This window comes from Grampus griseus (assembly GCF_964374135.1).
Source record: "Grampus griseus genome assembly, chromosome: 1".
In the NCBI taxonomy this organism is placed as follows: domain Eukaryota; kingdom Metazoa; phylum Chordata; class Mammalia; order Artiodactyla; family Delphinidae; genus Grampus; species Grampus griseus.
This window is the reverse complement of record NC_139017.1, coordinates 100,821,276-100,841,931: the sequence shown is the minus strand read 5'-3', so window position 1 is coordinate 100,841,931 and position 20,656 is coordinate 100,821,276. Positions and strand designations below refer to the sequence as shown.

The 20,656-nt window shown below is 41.8% G+C and overlaps 1 protein-coding gene across 1 annotated transcript in view; it reads right to left on the bottom strand.

Moving 5' to 3' along the window:
- Positions 1–20,656, bottom strand: part of ABCA4 (ATP binding cassette subfamily A member 4) — a gene marked incomplete at both ends in the record, with an annotated part of 143,058 nt that overhangs the window by 91,703 nt on the left and 30,699 nt on the right. The window contains one exon of the mRNA XM_082663876.1: positions 553–642. Within this exon, the coding sequence (XP_082520002.1) occupies positions 553–642 (90 nt within the window). The remainder of the gene's footprint in view (positions 1–552; positions 643–20,656) is intronic.

Genomic DNA, 20,656 nt, shown 5'->3' with positions numbered 1-20,656 from the left:
TCATTATGACCCCAGCACCTCTCATCTGTTGAGTGGAGAATCATTTTATATATGGGTGAAGGCTTGGCGTTTGATTAAACTGTGCGCATCTTTTACAAAACAACACAAAAAGTCACTATCTTTGTGATGAAATGAGTATGTAATATGTATGTAAGACACTTAGTGCCTGTAAGCACTGTGTAAGTGTATGCGATTACTATTAATGGTATAGATTTATGTGGATTTCAAGAGCATAATAGAATATTGGATCACATCAGAAAGAGTGGAAAGACTTAGATTCAGCTGTCAGTCCACTAATAATCTGCTACACCAGACAAAGTGTTATTTCTTTCTAGGTGTGAAATTAGACGAACAGTTCCTTTCTTACTGCCTCCGACCCAGGAGCACAGATAATTAAGGATATGAACAGGTTTTTGAAATTGCTAGATGGAAAGATCAAATGTATTTCTCCTTGAACAGGTCTGAGGTACAATTAAATTATCTGACGTAATAAGTGTGATAAAATGGTGGAAAGATATAATGAAATTATATTACTATCATCAAGCCACTTACTTCTTGAATTCTTGGCGACATATCAGATAATATTCTTCCCCACGATCTCAGATTGATACCTTGAGAACTGCTGTCCAGGAGTTTGGGAAGCTGTAATTTATAGGAAAAAATATTTTTAAAAATATAGTATATATATGTAGTTCTACATATATACACGGGTGCTATCTGATCTCCTGTATGCTTGAAAAATATTTCCTCCCTTCTTTTTGATCACGGAACCTCTTCTGAAAGATTGCTTTCAGAAACAAACTTCTTTCGTCTACTCGAGAAAATCAGAGGTTCTTATTCTCAGCCCTGCTGAGCTAGGCAATCACAAATAGTTTCATGGTGACATTAAATACACCAAAGTGATTCTGATTGCTGGTTTAGCAACACCAGACAAGGCTCCTGGAGGAAGGAAGACAGAGCACAGCTGCTGGGGTGTAAAGGAAGGCCACGTGCAGAAGGTGCCCACCTGTTCACCTCGGGCTTCCTTGTCATTGTTGTCCCTTTATGTCCTTTCCAGACAGGTTGTGTCTCTTCCTCTGTCAGCACCACTCTTATGGAAGATTCGGCCAACTCCAGAACCTTTCTTTTTAAAGCTGCGATTGGCAGCCTTAAAGAGAGAGAAGTTCCCTTGCAATCGATTCTCTAAGTGACGCCAGTGTTCTGGTGACCCCAGGCCCACGCGGCGATGCAGAGCTGTTTGTGCGTTTTCCACCGCGGTGGGGAACATGGAAGTTCACAAGCTTGCTGGCTCCAAGTCCCAGAGCCTGAGGTGAACACCTTGTTTTCCGGAAATCAAGTGCAAGTCCTGAATGAATAACTTCATTCTTCATAGTTTCAAAAATGATTGAATCACCGAGCCTCTGTTTTTTAGGACTGCATTCTAACTTTTAAGATTGTGATTTTCAAACTCAAGTGTGCATCTTGAGTAGGCCTGGAGAGGAATCTTCATTTTAACAAGCTCAACATATAATTCTGATTCATGCATTTATGGACCACAAACCACAAGCCTTGCCTTTTTATTTGCCAGTGTGGCTCTCCTAAATGATGGGTGTACTGATCCAGCTGCGGCAGAGAAGAGGAGCAGGTGGAGTTAGGCTTTGAGCAGCCCAGCCTCCTATTTCTAGCTGTGGTCCTGCTCCACTCTCCTGGCTGTAGGTGCAGGAGCCCTCGTATTCTCTCTGACTCTGAACTGAAGAATAAGTGTACGTACACTCTTGGAGCATCAACATTTCAGGCTTACTTTCTAACTGTAATATGAAAGGCTTTGTTACATATGAGAGCTACAACGCAGACAGGTGGAGAATTTTCTAGAGGAAGGAGCAGCAAAGCCACCAGTGAAACTATACCCCTGAGAAGAGTCTTCTCTCCTTAACCTTAACACTGGGCCTAGGCTTTGGTCTTGCCATGACTACTTTTCAAACTCCCTGAAAATAGCTTCAGTGTATGTTGGGCAAAGCGCTTTAATTGCCGAGAAGAACAGGTAGGAAGGGAGGAAGCCAGCAGGTAAAAATGTGTGCCAATGGCAAGATATCACTCAGTCCTGTTGACTCTCCCTCCTAGCTATCTCCAATAAGATCTGTCACAGATGAAAGGGGATCTAAGATACACATCAATTAAATTGCCATTGTGGACCTTATTTTTTTTTATTTTGATCTGAACAAACCAGCTGTAACGATCAGAGGGAAAGTGAACATAACTGGGTATTTGGTAATATTGAGGAATTAATGTTAATTTTGTTGGATGTGATCATAGCACTGTGGTTTTGTTAAAACAAGTAAGTTTTTATGTTAGAGATACATAGGGAAATATGTGAGGATGAAATGTTGTCTGTGGTTTGCTTTAAAAGACTTCAGGGAGGTTTAGAGGAAGATGGCGGAAGAGTAGGACACGGAGATCACCTTCCTCCCCACAGATACAACAGAAATACATCTACACGTGGAACAACTCCTACAGAACATCTACTGAATGCCGGCAGAAGACCTCAGACCTCCCAAAGAGGGGCAAACTCCCAAAGAGGGGCAAGAAACTCCCCACGTACCTGGGTAGGGCAAAAGAAAAAAGAAAAAACAGAGACAAAAGAATAGGGACGGGACCTGCACCAGTGGGAGGGAGCTGTGAAGGAGGAAAAGTTTCCACACACTAGGAAGCCCCTTCGCGGGCGGAGACTGCGGAAGGCGGAAGGGGGAGCTTCGAAGCCGCGGAGGAGAGCACAGCAACAGGGGTGCGGAGGGCAAAGCGGGGAGATTCCCGCACAGAGGATCAGGGCCGACCGGCACTCACCAGCCCGAGAGGCTTGTCTGCTCACCCGCAGGGGCGGGCGGGGCTGGGAGCTGAGGCTCGGGCTTCGGTCGGAGCGCCGGGAGAGGACTGGGGTTGGCGGCGTGAACACAGCCTGCAGGAGGTTAGTGCGCCACGGCTGGCCGGGAGGGAGTCCGGGGAAAAGTCTGGACCTACCGAAGACGCAAGAGACTTTTTCTTCCCTCTTTCTTTCCTGGTGCGCGAGGAGAGGGGTTTAAGAGCGCTGCTTAAAGGAGCTCCAGAGACGGGCGCGAGCCGCGGCTAAAAGCACGGACCCCAAAGACGGGCGGGAGACGCTAAGGCTGCTGCTGCCACCACCAAGGGGCCTGTGTGTGAGCACAGGTCACTATCCACACCCCTCTTCCGGGGAGCCTGTGCAGCCCGCCACTGCCAGGGTCCCGGGATGCAGAGACAACTTCCCCGGGAGAACGCACGGCGGGCCTCAGGCTGATGCAACGTAACTCCGGCCTCTACTGCCGCAGGTCCGCCCCGCACGCCGTGCCCCTCCCTCCCCCCCGGCCTGAGTGAGCCAGAGCCCCCGAATCAGCGGCTCCTTTAACCCCGTCCTATCTGAGCGAAGAACAGACGCCCTCCGGAGACCTACAGGCAGAGGCGGGGCCAAATCCAAAGCTGAGCCCCTGTGAGCTGTGAGAACAAAGAAGAGAAAGGGAAATCTCTCCCAGCAGCCTCAGAAGCAGCGGATTAAAGCTCCACAATCAACTTGATGTACCCTGCATCTGTGGAATACATGAATAGACAACGAGTCATCCCAAATTGAGGAGGTGGGCTTCGAGAGCAAGATCTATGATTTTTTCCCCTTTTCCTCTTTTTGTGTGTATGTGTCTGTGTGAGATTTTGTCTGTATAGTTTTGCTTCCACCATTTGTCCTAGGGTTCTATCCGTCCATTGTTTTTTTTAAAATTTTTTTTCTTAATAATTAATTTTAATAACTTTATTATACTTTTCTTTCTTTCTTTCTTTCCTTCCTTCCTTCCATCCTTCCTTCCCTCCTTTAGACAACGAATCATCCCAAATTGAGGAGATGGACTTTGAGAGCAAGATTTATGATTTTTTCCCCTTTACCTCTTTTTGTGAGGGTGTATGTGTATGCTTCTGTGTAAGATTTTGTCTGTGTAGCTTTGCTTCCAACATTTGTCCTACGGTTCTATCCGTCCCTCTTTTTTTTCTAAATAACTATTTTTTAATTCAATAACTTTATTTTACTTCATTTTATTTTACTGTATCTTCTTTTCTTTCTTTTTTCCTTCCTTCCCTCCTTCCTTCCTCCCTTCCTTCCTCCTTTCTTTCCTTCTTGCCTTCTTTTCCCCTTCCTTCCTTCCTTCCTTCCTTTCTTTCTTTCTTTCTTTCTTTCTTTCTTTCTTTCTTCATACTTCTACTAATTCTCTCTACTTTTTATTCTGAGCCGTGAGGATGAAAGGCTCTTGGTGCTCCAGCCAGGAGTCAGGGCTCTGCCTCTGAGGTGGGAGAGCCAACTTCAGGACACTGGTCAACAAGAGACCTCCCAGCTCCACATAATATCAAACGGCGAAAATCTCCCAGAGGCCTCCATCTTAACACCAGCACCCAGCTTCACTCAACGACCAGCAAGCTACAGTGCTGGACAACCTATGCCAAACAACTAGCAAAACAGGAACACAACCCCATCCATTAGCAGAGAGGCTGCCTAAAATCATAATAAGTCCACAGACACCCCAAAACACACCACCAGACATGGACCTGCCCACTAGAGAGACAAGATCCAGCCTCATCCACCACAACACAGGCACTAGTCCCCTCCACCAGGAAGCCTACACAACCCACTGAACCAACCTTAGCCACTGGAGACACACATCAAAAACAACGGGAACTACGAACCTGCAGCCTGCGAAAAGGAGACCCCAAACACAGTAAGATAACCAAAATGAGAAGACAGAAAAACACACAGCAGATGAAGGAGCAAGATAAAAACCCACCAGACCTAACAAATGAAGAGGAAATAGGCAGTCTACCTGAAAAAGAATTCAGAATAATGATAGTAAGGATGATCCAAAATCTTGGAAATAGAATGGACAAAATGCAAGAAACATTTAACAAGGACCTAAAAGAAATAAAAATGAAACAAGCAATGATGAACAACACAATAAATGAAATTAAAAGTACTCTAGGTGGAATCAATAGCAGAATAACTGAGGCAGAAGAACAGATAAGTGACCTGGAAGATAAAATAGTGGAAATAACTACTTCAGAGCAGAATAAAGAAAAAAGAATGAAAAGAACTGAGGACAGGAGAAGGCGGAAGATGGCGGAAGAGTAAGACGCGGAGATCACCTTCCTCCCCACAGATATACCAGAAATACATCTACACGTGGAACAACTCCTACAGAACACCTACTGAAGGCTGGCAGAAGACCTCAGACCTCCCAAAAGGCAAGAAACTCCCCACGTACCTGGGTAGGGCAAAAGAAAAAACAGAGACAAAAGAATAGGGACGGCACCTGCACCAGTGGGAGGGAGCTGTGAAGGAGGAAAAGTTTCCACACTCTAGGAAGCCCCTTCGCGGGCGGAGACTGCGGGAGGCGGAGGGGGGAGCTTCGAAGCTGCGGAGTGCACAGCAACGGGTGCGGAGGGCAAAGCGGGGAGATTCCGGCACAGAGGATCGGTGCCGACCGGCACTCACCAGCCCGAGAGGCTTGTCTGCTCACCCGCCGGGGCGGGCGGGGCTGAGAGCTGAGGCCGGAGCGCAGGGAGAGGACTGGGGTTGGCGGCTTGAACATAGCCTGAAGGGGTTAGTGCACCACAGCTAGCCGGGAGGGAGTCCGGGGAAAAGCCTGCACCTGCAGAAGAGGCAGGAGACTTTTCCTTCCCTCTTTGTTTCCTGGGGCGTGAGGAGAGGGGTTTAAGAACGCTGCTTAAAGGAACTCCAGAGACGGGCGCGAGCCGCGGCTAAAAGCGCGAACCCCAGAGACGGGCGCGAACCGCGGCTGAAAGCGCGGACCCCAGAGACGGGCGCGAGCCGCGGCTGAAAGCGCGGAATCCAGAGACGGGCGCGAGCCGCGGCTGAAAGCGCGGAATCCAGAGACGGGCGCGAGCCGCGGCTGAAAGCGCGGAATCCAGAGACGGGCGCGAGCCGCGGCTGAGGGCGCGGACTCCAGAGACGGGCGCAAGCCGCGGCAAAAAGCGCGGACCCCAGAGGCGGGCGGGAGACGTTAAGGCTGCTGCTGCCGCCACCAAGGGGCCTGTGTGCGAGCACAGGTCACTCTCCACACCCCTCGTCCGCGGAGCCTGTGCAGCCCGCCACTGCCGGGTTCCCGGGATCCAGGGACAACTTCCCCGGGAGAGCGCACAGCGCGCCTCAGGCTGGTGCAAAGTCACGCCGGCCTTTGCCACCGCAGGCCCGCCCCGCACTCTGTGCCCCTCCGTCCCCGCCGGCCTGAGTGCGCCAGAGCCCCCAATCAGCGGCTCTTTTAACCCCATCCTGTCTGAGCAAAAAACAGACGCCCTCCAGCGATCTACACGCAGTGGCAGGGCCAAATCCAAAGCTTAGCCCTGGGAGCTGTGAGAACAAAGAAGAGAAAGGGAAATCCCTCCCAGCAGCCTCAGAAGCAGCGGATTAAAGCCCCACAATCAACTTGATGTACCCTGCATCTGTGGAATACCTGAATAGACAACCAATCATCCCCAATTAAGGAAGTGGACTTTAGGAGCAAGATCTATGATTTTTTTCCCCTTTCCTCTTTTTGTGAATGTGTATGTGTATGCTTCTGTGTGAGATCTTGTCTGTATAGTCTTGCTTCCACCATTTGTCCTAGGGTTCTATCCGTCCATGTTTTTTTTTTAAATTTTTTTCTTAATAATTAATTTTAATAACCTTATTATACTTTACCTTCGTTCTTTCTTTCTTTCTTTCCGTCCTTCCTTCCCTCCTTTAGACAACGAATCATCCCAAATTGAGGAGGTGGTCTCTGACAGCAAGATTTAGGATTTTTCCCCATTTACCTCTTTTAGTGAGGGTGTATGTGTATGCTTCTGTGTAAGATTTTGTCTGTATAGCTTTGCTTCTAACATTTGTCCTAGGTTCTTTCCGTCCCTTTTTTTTTTTTTTCTAAATAAGAAGTTTTTAATTCAATAACTTTATTATACTGTATTTTATTTTTACTGTATCTTCTTTCTTTCTGTCTTTTTTCCTTCTTTCCCTCCTTCCTTCCTTCCTCCCTCCCTCTCTCCCTCCTTTCTTTCCTTCTTTCCTTCTTTCCTTCTTTGCTTCTTTCTTTCTTTCTTCCTTCCTTCCTACCCTCCTTTCCTTCTTTCTTTCCTCATACTTCTACTAATTCCCTCTACTTTTTCTCCCTTTTATCCTGAGCCTGTGGATGAAAAGCTTTTGGTGCTCCAGCCAGGAGGCAGGGCTCTGCCTCTGAGGTAGGACAGCCAACTTCAGGACACTGATCAACAAGAGACCTCCCAGCTCCACATAATATTAAATGGCGAAAATCTCCCAGACACCTCCATCTTAACACCAGCACCCAGCTTCACTCAACGACCAGCAAGCCACAGTGCTGGAAAACCTATGCCAAACAACTAGCAAAACAGGAACACAACCCCACCCATTAGCAGAGAGGCTGCCTAAAATCATAATAAGTCCACAGACACCCCAAAACACACCACCAGACGTGAACCTGCCCACTAGAGAGACAAGATCCAGCCTCATCCACCACAACACAGGCACTAGTCCCCTCCACCAGGAAGCCTACACAACCCACTGAACCAACCTTAGCCACTAGAGACAGACATCAAAAACAGGAGGAACCACAAACCTGCAGCCTGCAAAAAGGAGACCCCAAACACAGTAAGATAAGCAAAATGAGAAGACAGAAAAACACACAGCAGATAAAGGAGCAAGATAAAAATGCACCAGACCTAACAAATGAAGAGGAAATAGGCAGTCTACCTGAAAGAGAATTCAGAATAATGATAGTAAGGTTGATCCGAAATCTTGGAGATAGAATGGACAATAGATTGGACAAAATGCAAGAATCAGTTAACAAGGACCTAGAAGAACTAAAGATGAAACAAGCAACGATGAACAACACAATAAATGAAATTAAAAGTACTCTAGATGGGATCAATAGCAGAATAACTGAGGCAGAAGAACGGATAAGTGACCTGGAAGATAAAATAGTGGAAATAACTACTGCAGAGCAGAATAAAGAAAAAAGAATGAAAAGAACTGAGGACAGTCTCAGAGACCTCTGGGACAACATTAAACGCACCAACATTCGAATTATAGGGGTTCCAGAAGAAGAAGAGAAAAAGAAAGGGACTGAGAAAATATTTGAAGAGATTATAGTTGAAAACTTCCCTAATATGGGAAAGGAAATAGTTAATCAAGTCCAGGAAGCACAGAGAGTCCCATACAAGATAAATACAAGGAGAAATACGCCAAGACACATATTAATCAAACTGTCAAAAATTAAATACAAAGAAAGCATATTAAAAGCAGCAAGGGAAAAACAACAAATAACACATAAGGGAATCCCCATAAGGTTAACAGCTGATCTCTCAGCAGAAACCCTACAAGCCAGAAGGGAGTGGCAGGACATACTGAAAGTGATGAAGGAGAAGAACATGCAGCCAAGACTACTCTACCCAGCAAGGATCTCATTCAGATTTGATGGAGAAATTAAAACCTTTACAGACAAGCAAAAGCTGAGAGAGTTCAGCACCACCAAACCAGCTATACAACAAATGCTAAAGGATCTTCTCTAGGCAAGAAACACAAGAGAAGGAAAAGACCTATAATAACGAACCCAAAACAATTTAGAAAATGGGAATAGGAACATACATATCGATAATTACCTTAAATGTAAATGGACTAAATGCTCCCACCAAAAGACACAGATTAGCTGAATGGATACAAAAACAAGACCCTTATATATGCTGTCTACAAGAGACCCACTTCAGACCTAGAGACACATACAGACTGAAAGTAAGGGGATGGAAAAAGATATTCCATGCAAATGGAAGCCAAAAGAAAGCTGGAGTAGCAATTCTCATATCAGACAAAATAGACTTTAAAATAAGGACTATTAAAAGAGACAAAGAAGGACACTACATAATGATCAAGGGATCGATCCAAGAAGAAGATATAACAATTGTAAATATTTATGCACCCAACATAGGAGCACCTCAATACATAAGGCAAATACTAACAGCCATAAAAGGGGAAATCGACAGTAACACATTCATAGTAGGGGACTTAAACACCCCACTTTCACCCATGGACAGATCATCCAAAATGAAAATAAATAAGGAAACACAAGCTTTAAATGATACATTAAACAAGATGGACTTAATTGATATTTATAGGACACTCCATCCAAAAACAACAGAATACACATTTTTCTCGAGTGCTCATGGAACATTCTCCAGGATAGATCATATCTTAGGTCACAAATCAAGCCTTGGGAAATTTAAGAAAATTGAAATTGTATCAAGTATCTTTTCTGACCACAACGCCATGAGACTAGATATCAATTACAGGAAAAGATCTGTAAAAAATACAAACACATGGAGGCTAAACAATACACTACTTAATAATGAAGAGATCACTGAAGAAATCAAAGAGGAAATCAAAAAATACCTAGAAACAAATGACAATGGAGACACAACGACCCAAAACCTGTGGGATGCAGCAAAAGCAGTTCTAAGGGGGAAGTTTATAGCAATACAAGCCCACCTTAAGAAGCAGGAAACATCTCGAATAAACAACCTAACCTTGCACCTCAAGCAATTAGAGAAAGAAGAACAAAAAAACCCCAAAGCTAGCAGAAGGAAAGAAATCATAAAAATCAGATCAGAAATAAATGAAAAAGAAATGAAGGAAACAATAGCAAAGATCAATAAAACTAAAAGCTGGTTCTTTGAGAAGATAAACAAAATAGATAAACCACTAGCCAGACTCATCAAGAAAAAAAGGGAGAAGACTCAAATCAATAGAATTAGAAATGAAAAAGGAGAGGTAACAACTGACACTGCAGAAATAAAAGAGATCATGAGAGATTACTACAAGCAACTCTATGCCAATAAAATGGACAATCTGGAAGAAATGGACAAATTCTTAGAAATGCACAACCTGCCAAGACTGAATCAGGAAGAAATAGAAAATATGAACAGACCAATCACAAGCACTGAAATTGAAACTGTGATTAAAAATCTTCCAACAAAGAAAAGCCCAGGACCAGATGGCTTCACAGGCGAATTCTATCAAACATTTAGAGAAGAGCTAACACCTATCCTTCTCAAACTCTTCCAAAATATAGCAGAGGGAGGACCACTCCCTAACTCCTTCTACGAGGCCACCATCACCTTGATACCAAAACCAGACAAGGATGTCACAAAGAAAGAAAACTACAGGCCAATATCACTGATGAACATAGATGCAAAAATCCTCAACAAAATACTAGCAAACAGAATCCAACAGCACATTAAAAGGATCATACACCATGATCAAGTGGGGTTTATTCCAGGAATGCAAGGATTCTTCAATATACGCAAATCTATCAATGTGATAAACCATATTAACAAATTGAAGGAGAAAAACCATATGATCATCTCAATAGATGCAGAGAAAGCTTTTGACAAAATTCAACACCCATTTATGATAAAAACCCTGCAGAAAGTAGGCATAGAGGGAACTTTCCTCAACATAATAAAGGCCATATATGACAAGCCCACAGCAAACATCATCCTCAATGGTGAAAAACTGAAAGCATTTCCACTAAGATCAGGAACAAGACAAGGTTGCCCACTCTCACCACTCTTATTCAATATAATTTTGGAAGTTTTAGCCACAGCAATCAGAGAAGAAAAGGAAATAAAAGGAATCCAAATTGGAAAAGAAGAAGTAAAGCTGTCACTGTTTGCAGATGACATGATCCTATACATAGAGAACCCTAAAGATGCTACCAGAAAACTACTAGAGCTAATCAATGAATTTGGTAAAGTGGCAGGATACAAAATTAATGCACAGAAATCTCTGGCATTCCTATATACTAATGATGAAAAATCTGAAAGTGAAATCAAGAAAACACTCCCATTTACCATTGCAACAAAAAGAATAAAATATCTAGGAATAAACCTACCTAAGGAGACAAAAGACCTGTATGCAGAAAATTATAAGACACTGATGAAAGAAATTAAAGATGATATAAATAGATGGAGAGATATACCATGTTCTTGGATTGGAAGAATCAACATTGTGAAAATGACTCTACTACCCAAAGCAATCTATAGATTCAATGCAATCCCTATCAAACTACCACTGGCATTTTTCACAGAACTAGAACAAAAACTTTCACAATTTGTATGGAAACACAAAAGACCCCGAATAGCCAAAGCAATCTTGAGAACGAAAGAAGGAACTGGAGGAATCAGGCTCCCTGACTTCAGACTATACTACAAAGCTACAGTCATCAAGACAGTATGGTACTGGCACAAAAACAGAAAGATAGATCAATGGAACAGGATAGAAAGCCCAGAGATAAACCCATGCACATATGGACACCTTATCTTTGATAAAGGTGGCAGTAATGTACAATGGAGAAAGGACACCCTCTTCAATAAGTGGTGCTGGGAAAACTGGACAGGTACATGTAAAAGTATGAGATTAGATCACTCCCTAACACCATACACAAAAATAAGCTCAAAATGGATTAAAGACCTAAATGTAAGGCCAGAAACTATCAAACTCTTAGAGGAAAACATAGGCAGAACACTCTATGACATAAATCAAAGCAAGATCCTTTTTGACCCACCTCCTAGAGTAATGGAAATAAAAACAAAAATAAACAAATGGGACCTAATGAAACTTCAAAGCTTTTGCACAGCAAAGGAAACCGTAAACAAGACCAAAAGACAACCCTCAGAATGGGAGAAAATATTTGCAAATGAAGCAACCGACAAAGGATTAATCTCCAAAATTTACAAGCAGCTCATGCAGCTCAATAACAAGAAAACAAACAACCCAATCCAAAAATGGGCAGAAGACCTAAATAGACATTTCTCCAAAGAAGATATACAGACTGCCAACAAACACATGAAAGAATGCTCAACATCGTTAATCATTAGAGAAATGCAAATCAAAACTACAATGAGATATCATCTCACACCAGTCAGAATGGCCATCATCAAAAAATCTAGAAACAATAAATGCTGGAGAGGGTGTGGAGAAAAGGGAACACTCTTGCACTGCTGGTGGGAATGTGAATTGGTTCAGCCACTATGGAGAGCAGTATGGAGGTTCCTTAAAAAACTACAAATAGAACTACCATATGACCCAGCAATCCCACTACTGGGCATATACCCTGAGAAAACCAAAATTCAAAAAGAGTCATGTACCAAAATGTTCATTGCAGCTCTATTTACAATAGCCCGGAGATGGAAACAACCTAAGTGCCCGTCATCGGATGAATGGATAAAGAAGATGTGGCACATATATACAATGGAATATTACTCAGCCATAAAAAGAAACGAAATTGAGCTATTTGTAATGAGGTGGATAGACCTAGAGTCTGTCATACAGAGTGAAGTAAGTCAGAAAGAAAAAGACAAATACCGTATGCTAACACATATATATGGAATTTAAGAAAAAAATGTCATGAAGAACCTAGGGGTAAAGCAGGAATAAAGACGCAGACCTCCTAGAGAACGGACTTGAGGTTATGGGGAGGGGGAAGGGTGAGCTGTGACAGGGCGAGAGAGAGTCATGGGCATATACACACTAACAAACGCAGTAAGGTAGATAGCTAGTGGGAAGCAGCCGCATGGCACAGGGATATTGGCTCGGTGCTTTGTGACAGCCTGGAGGGGTGGGATGGGGAGGGTGGGAGGGAGGGAGACGCAACAGGGAAGACATATGGGAACATATGTTTATGTATGACTGATTCACTTTGTTATAAAGCAGAAACTAACACACCATTGTAAAGCAATTATACCCCAATAAAGATGTTAAAAAAAAAATAATAAAATAAAATAAAATTTTAAAAAAAAAAAAAAAAAAAAAGAACTGAGGACAGTCTCAGAGACCTCTGGGACAACATCAAATGCACCAACATTCGAATTATAGGGGTCCCAGAAGAAGAAGAGAAGAAGAAAGGGACTGAGAAAATATTTGAAGAGATTATAGTTGAAAACTTCCCTAATATGGGAAAGGAAATAGTTAATCAAGTCCAGGAAGCACAGAGAGTCCCATACAGGATAAATCCAAGGAGAAATACGCCAAGACACATATTAATCAAACTGTCAAAAATTAAATACAAAGAAAACATATTAAAAGCAGCAAGGGAAAAACAACAAATAACACACAAGGGAATCTCCATAAGGTTAACAGCTGATCTCTCAGCAGAAACCCTGCAAGCCAGAAGGGACTGGCAGGACATACTGAAAGTGATGAAGGAAGAAAACCTGCAACCAAGATTACTCTACCCAGCAAGGATCTCATTCAGATTTGATGGAGAAATTAAAACGTTTACAGACAAGCAAAAGCTGAGAGAGTTCAGCACCACCAAACCAGCTTTACAACAAATGCTAAAGGAACTTCTCTAGACAAGAAACACAAAAGAAGGAAAAGACCTATAATAAGAAACCCAAAACAATTTAGAAAATGGGAATAGGAATATACATATCGATAATTACCTTAAATGTAAATGGACTAAATGCTCCCACCAAAAGACACAGATTGGCTGAATGGATACAAAAACAAGACCCTTATATATGCTGTCTACAAGAGACCCACTTCAGACCTAGAGACACATACAGACTGAAAGTGAGGGGATGGAAAAAGATATTTCATGCAAGTGGAAACCGAAAGAAAGATGGAGTAGCAATTCTGATATCAGACAAAATAGACTTTAAAATAAAGACTATTAGAAGGGACAAAGAAGGATACTACATAATGATCAAGGGATCGATCCAAGAAGCAGATATAAAAATTGTAAATATTTATGCACCCAACATAGGAGCACCTCAATACATAAGGCAAATACTAACAACCATAAAAGGGGAAATCGACAGTAACACATTCATAGCTGGGGACTTTAACACCCCACTTTCACCAGTGGACACATATTCCAAAATGAAAATAAATAAGGAAACACAAACTTTAAATGATACATTTAAAAAGATGGACTTAATGGATATTTATAGGACACTCCATCCAAAAACAACAGAATACACATTTTTCTCAAGTGCTCTTGGAATGTTCTCCAGGATAGATCATATCTTGGGTCACAAATCAAGCATTGGTAAATATAAGAAAATTGAAATTGTATCAAGTATCTTTTCCGACCACAACGCCATGAGACTAGATATCAATTACAGGAAAAGATCTGTAAAAAATACAAACACATGGAGGCTAAACAATACACTACTTAATAATGAAGTGATCACTGAAGAAATCAAAGAGGAAATCAAAAAATACCTAGAAACAAATGACAATGGAGACACAACGACCCAAAACCTATGGGATGCAGCAAAAGCAGTTCTAAGGGGGAAGTTTATAGCAATACAACCCCACCTTAAGAAGCAGGAAACATCTCGAATAAACAACCTAACCTTGCACCTCAAGCAATTAGAAAAAGAAGAACAAAAATACCCCAAAGGTAGCAGAAGGAAAGAAATCATAAAGATCAGATCAGAAACAAATGAAAAAGAAATGAAGGAAACAATAGTAAAGATCAATAAAACTAAAAGCTGGTTCTTTGAGAAGATAAACAAAATTGATAAACCATTAGCCAGACTCATCAAGAAAAAAAGGGAGAAGACTCAAATCAATAGAATTAGAAATGAAAAAGGAGAAGTAACAACTGACACTGCAGAAATACATAAGATCATGAGAGATTACTACAAGCAACTCTATGCCAATAAAATGGACAACCTGGAAGAAATGGACACATTCTTAGAAATGCACAACCGGCTGAGACTGAATCAGGAAGAAATAGAAAATATGAACAGACCAATCACAAGCACTGAAATTGAAACTGTGATTAAAAATCTTCCAATAAACAAAAGCCCAGGACCAGATGGCTTCACAGGAGAATTCTATCAAACATTTAGAGAAGAGCTAACACCTATCCTTCTCAAACTCTTCCAAAATATAGGAGAGGGAGGAACACTCCCAAATTCCTTCTACGAGGCCACCATCACCTTGATACCAAAACCAGACAAGGATGTCACAAAGAAAGAAAACTACAGGCCAATATCACTGATGAACGTAGATGCAAAAATCCTCAACAAAATACTAGCAAACAGAATCCAACAGCACATTAAACGGATCATTCACCATGATCAAGTGGGGGTTATTCCAGGAATGCAAGGATTCTTCAATATATGCAAATCAATCAACGTGATACACCATATTAACAAATTGAAGGAGAAAAACCATATGATCATCTCAATAGATGCAGAGAAAGCTTTTGACAAAATTCAACACCCATTTATGATAAAAACCCTGCAGAAAGTAGGCATAGAGGGAACTTTCCTCAACATAATAAAGGCCATATATGACAAGCCCACAGCCAACATCGTCCTCAATGGTGAAAAACTGAAAGCATTTCCACTAAGATCAGGAACAAGTCAAGGTTGCCCACTCTCACCACTCTTATTCAACATAGTTTTGGAAGTTTTAGCCACAGCAATCAGAGAAGAAAAGGAAATAAAAGGAATCCAAATCGGAAAAGAAGAAGTAAAATTGTCACTGTTTGCAGATGACATGATGTTATACATAGAGAATCCTAAAGATGCTACCAGAAAACTACTAGAGCTAATCAACGAATCTGGTAAAGTAGCAGGGTACAAAATTAATGCACAGAAATCTCTGGCATTCCTATACACTAATGATGAAAAATCTGAAAGTGAAATCAAGAAACCTCTCCCATTCACCACTGCAACAAAAAGAATAAAATATCTAGGAATAAACCTACCTAAAGAGAAAAAAGACCTGTATGCAGAAAATTATAAGACACTGATGAAAGAAATTAAAGATGATACAAGTAGATGGAGAGATACCATGTTCGTGGATTGGAAGAATCAATATTGTGAAAATGACTCTAGTACCCAAAGCAATCTATAGATTCAATGCAATCCCTATCAAACTACCACTGGCATTTTTCACAGAACTAGAACAAAAAATTTCACAATTTGTATGGAAACACAAAAGACCCCGAATAGCCAAAGCAATCTTGAGAAGGAAAAATGGAGCTGGAGGAATCAGGCTCCCTGACTTCAGACTATACTACAAAGCTACAGTAATCAAGACAGTATGGTACTGGCACAAAAACAGAAAGATAGATCAATGGAACAGGATAGAAAACCCAGAGATAAACCCACGCACATATGGACACCTTTTCTTTGATAAAGGTGGCAGGAATGTACAGTGGAGAAAGGACAGCCTCTTCAATAAGTGGTGCTGGGAAAACTGGACAGGTGTATGTAAAAGTATGAGATTAGATCACTCCCTAACACCATACACAAAAATAAGCTCAAAATGGATTAAAGACCTAAATGTAAGGCCACAAACTATCAAACTCTTAGAGGAAAACATAGGCAGAACACTCTATGACATAAATCACAGCAAGATCCTTTTTGACCCACCTCCTAGAGAAATGGAAATAAAAACAAAAATAAACAAATGGGACCTAATGAAACTTCAAAGCTTTTGCACAGCAAAGGAAACCATAAACAAGACCAAAAGACAACCCTCAGAATGGGAGATAATATTTGCAAATGAAGCACTGACAAAGGATTCATCTCCAAAATTTACAAGCATCTCATGCAGCTCAAAAACAAAAAAAACAAACAACCCAATCCAAAAATAGGCAGAAGACCTAAATAGACATTTCTCCAAAGAAGATATACAGACTGCCAACAAACACATGAAAGAATGCTCAACATCATTAATCATTAGAGAAATGCAAATCAAAACTACAATGAGATATCATCTCACACCGGTCAGAATGGCCATCATCAAAAAATCTAGAAACAATAAGTGCTGGAGAGGGTGTGGAGAAAAGGGAACACTCTTGCACTGCTGGTGGAAATGTGAATTGCTTCAGCCACTATGGAGAACAGTATGGAGGTTCCTTAAAAAACTACAAATAGAACTACTATATGACCCAGCAATCCTACTACTGGGCATATACCCTGAGAAAACCAAAATTCAAAAAGAGTCATGTACCAAAATGTTCATTGCAGCTCTATTTACAATAGCCAGGAGATGGAAACAACCTAAGTGCCCATCATCGGATGAATGGATAAAGAAGATGTGGCACATAGATACAATGGAATATTACTCAGCCATAAAAAGGAACGAAATTGAGTTATTTGTAGTGAGGTGGATGGACCTAGAGTCTCTCATACAGAGTGAAGTAAGTCAGAAAGAGAAAGACAAATACCGTATGCTAACACATATATATGGAATTTAAGAAATAAAATGTCATGAAGAACCTAGGGGTAAGACAGGAATAAAGACACAGAACTACTGGAGAACGGACTTGAGGATATGGGGAGGGGGAAGGGTGAGCTGTGACAGGGCGAGAGAGAGGCATGGACATATATACACTAACAAACGTAAGGTAGATAGCTAGTGGGAAGCAGCCGCATGGGACAGTGATATCGGCTCAGTGCTTTTTGACCGCCTGGAGGGGTGGGATAGGGAGGGTGGGAGGGAGGGAGATGCAAGAGGGTAGAGATATGGGAACATATATATATGTATAACTGATTCACTTTGTTATAAAGCAGAAACTAACACACCGTTGTAAAGTAATTATACCCCAATAAAGATGTTAAAAAAAAAAAAGACTTCAGGGAATAAAAGGAACAGAAGAAACAGGAATAGCCAAATGTTCATAATAGTTGAACCTGGGTGATGGGTACAAGGGGGTCATTATATTTTTCTCTCTACTTTTATAGTTATTTCTATAACAAAATTTTCAAAAATTTTTTTTTCATGCATAAATAAATGAACGAATGAACGAATCAGTCAATATTCTCTCCTCTGTTTTTTCCTTCCTCACTAGACTGCCTTTGCTCAGGCTCTCCTTGCTTCTGTCTCAGAACATTTTATCAGAACAGCCTTCTTCCTGTCCCCTTGCCCCTAGTCTCCCTCCTTCCAATGTACCCTCCACACTATAGCCTGAGTTACCCAACAGGCCAATCCAATCATGTCACTTCTCCTGCACAAAGATCCTCCATGGCTCCCTGCTGCCTCCAGGAAAGAAGGTCAATACCCATGCTGGACACACCTGGACTCTTGTGAGCTGGTGCTTGGCTCCCTCTCTAGCCTTCTCTCTTGCTTCTCTTCCAGCATCCAGACTTCGTTCTACATTCCCTAAAGTGTTGGTCCCTTTCTCGTGCCTCCTGGCTCTGCACATTGTTCCCCCTCCCCGCCTTCTCTGCCTGGTAAAGTTTTCTTCATCCTTCAAGTCTCATTCCTGATACCACTATCTATGTGAAAGACAGCGTCCCCATGGTAGAGTTAGATGATACTTCTTTTTCTATGCTTCTTTGCTTGCCCTTGCCCTGTTATGTTCTTTTTAGGTGTCCTCCTTACTTCCTTCCTTGTGCTCTGCACCACTGGTAATTATTCTACTGTTTATGTGTTATCTATCTCTCTTATTAGATTCTAAGCTCCATATAGACAGGAACTGTGTCTGTGTGCTAGGCACATAGTAGATATTCAGGCACATATTGAATATGATGAATGAATGAATACTTACATTATAGCAAGAAGCAGATTGACTATAAGTGTTTCTATGCCTGATACTCCATGAAATGGTATGCTCATTAAGGGCAATGTATTAGTTAGGGTTCCCCAGAGAAACAGATCCAATAGGATGTATATAAATAGGAAGAGGTTTATTATAAGAAATTGGCTCATGCAGTTATGGAAGCTGGCATATCCCAAGATCTGCAGGGTGAGTTGGCAGGCTGGAGACACACAAAGAGTTGGTATTTCAGTTTGAGTCCAAAGGCAGAAAAAAACATCAATGTCACATATCAAAGTCAGTAAGGCAGGAAGAATTCTCTCTTACTTGCGGGAGGGTCTTCCCTCCTCCACCCCTTATTCCCACATTTCTTGAAAGAACAGGTCATGTTCAGTGATTCATTTCCTCACCAACACTTCCCAGTCTTCCACCTGCATCATCCTACCAAGGTGCTTTCACTAGAATTCCCAGTTTCAAAGTCTAATGGATGCTTTTGGTTCTTGTCTTTTCAGACCTCTCTGCTCTTGACACTTTTGGTCATGTTCTTTACCTTCATGACACTCATCTCACCTGGTTTTCTCTGTTCCCCCCCTGCCTAGCCCACAAGCTCTTCAGCCTCTACTTTCCCCTTATATGCTGAGATTCTCGACCTCCACACCCTCGCTCTTCTCATTCTGTACACTCTCTCTGGGTTTTTTCATTCCCTCTCTCATTTAATCTGCTACCTTTTTGTTGATGACTTCTAAATCTGCATCTCCATCCCTCAATTGTCTGTTGGACATTTGCATAACTCCAACTTGTCCTAAACTGATCACATCGTCTTCTCCCAAACCAGCTTCTGTTCCTGGACGCCCTTCCTCAATTGGTGGCACTGCCTCCTGCCCACTCACCAGAGCTGGAAGCCTGAGAGTCATCACTGATGCTTCCCCATTCCCATCCCATTGTCAAAATCCCCAGCCTGGTGATTTAGGAGCTGGTGTTGGGTCTGAGTTTGGAGCAGGATGAGCCTTCAGATTGCAGAGAGGGGAGCAAAAAGATATCTGAAAGACCGCCTTAGGAAGAAGCTGGAATCAAAGAATGGAGTCTAAAGAAGCTGTGCAGAGAAAAACAACCAGGGTCCTAGACAATGGGAGGTACCTAGAGGGACTAGAAACCCAGAGGCACAGAAAATAAGCAACTGTCACACTCATGTGTCCAGAGAGATTGGACTGCAATCAATCAGTCACAGCTCCTATCCCTTTTAATTACTTTCTCTTCTTTGTGAGTTTGTTGTCTGTTTTCCTCACTTGACTGTGGGCTGGAGATTATCCATGCCTATGTTTTGCCTAAGTGGACATCTTCTTTCCATCCCCTCTCCTTCATCTCCATAGGCTCTAGGCACACTCTGTCCTTAAAATTCCATCCTGCCTCAAATTCAACACATTAAAAGCACCTGTGTCTCTATCTATAGCTATATGTACCTATATCTATATATTGATATAGATAGGTAGATAGTTAGATAGATAGATAGATAATTTTTTAAGGTTCTTAATTTGCTTTTGAAATTATTTGACCTTGACTAACTCGTTAAATGAATGATCTGGTACAATTTCTCAGCAATCATTGCAAATACTTAGGAATGTTTGTAAAGGGAGAAAACCTGAACTATAAAACAGCTTTTTTAATTTAAAATTTCATGAATATTAAATTTAACCAGAAAGTTGAATAATATTACGTTTCTTAAACATTCAATTTAATGTTTATTAATTTTAATTCTAAAGCTTTTTCTTTGTATTTCAGAGCCATAATTTTTAATTTTCAATTCTTAAACATTTTTGTAGGCCTCTGCAAACCCTTTTTCCGTTAGATACTATGCCTATCATTTTAGGGCCTAATAGATAAGACAGCCAACCTCCCCTATTCCACCCCATCCTCACCCTACCCCTACTGGCCATAGTCAACTCATGTGAAATCACCTCACCCTCTCCAGAAAGCCTTCTTTCCCCCACCGTCATGCTCTTCCTGCCCTCCTTCTCCATGGGGTAGATGCCCCTCCTAGCTGCTCCTATAATCTTCAGTGCATT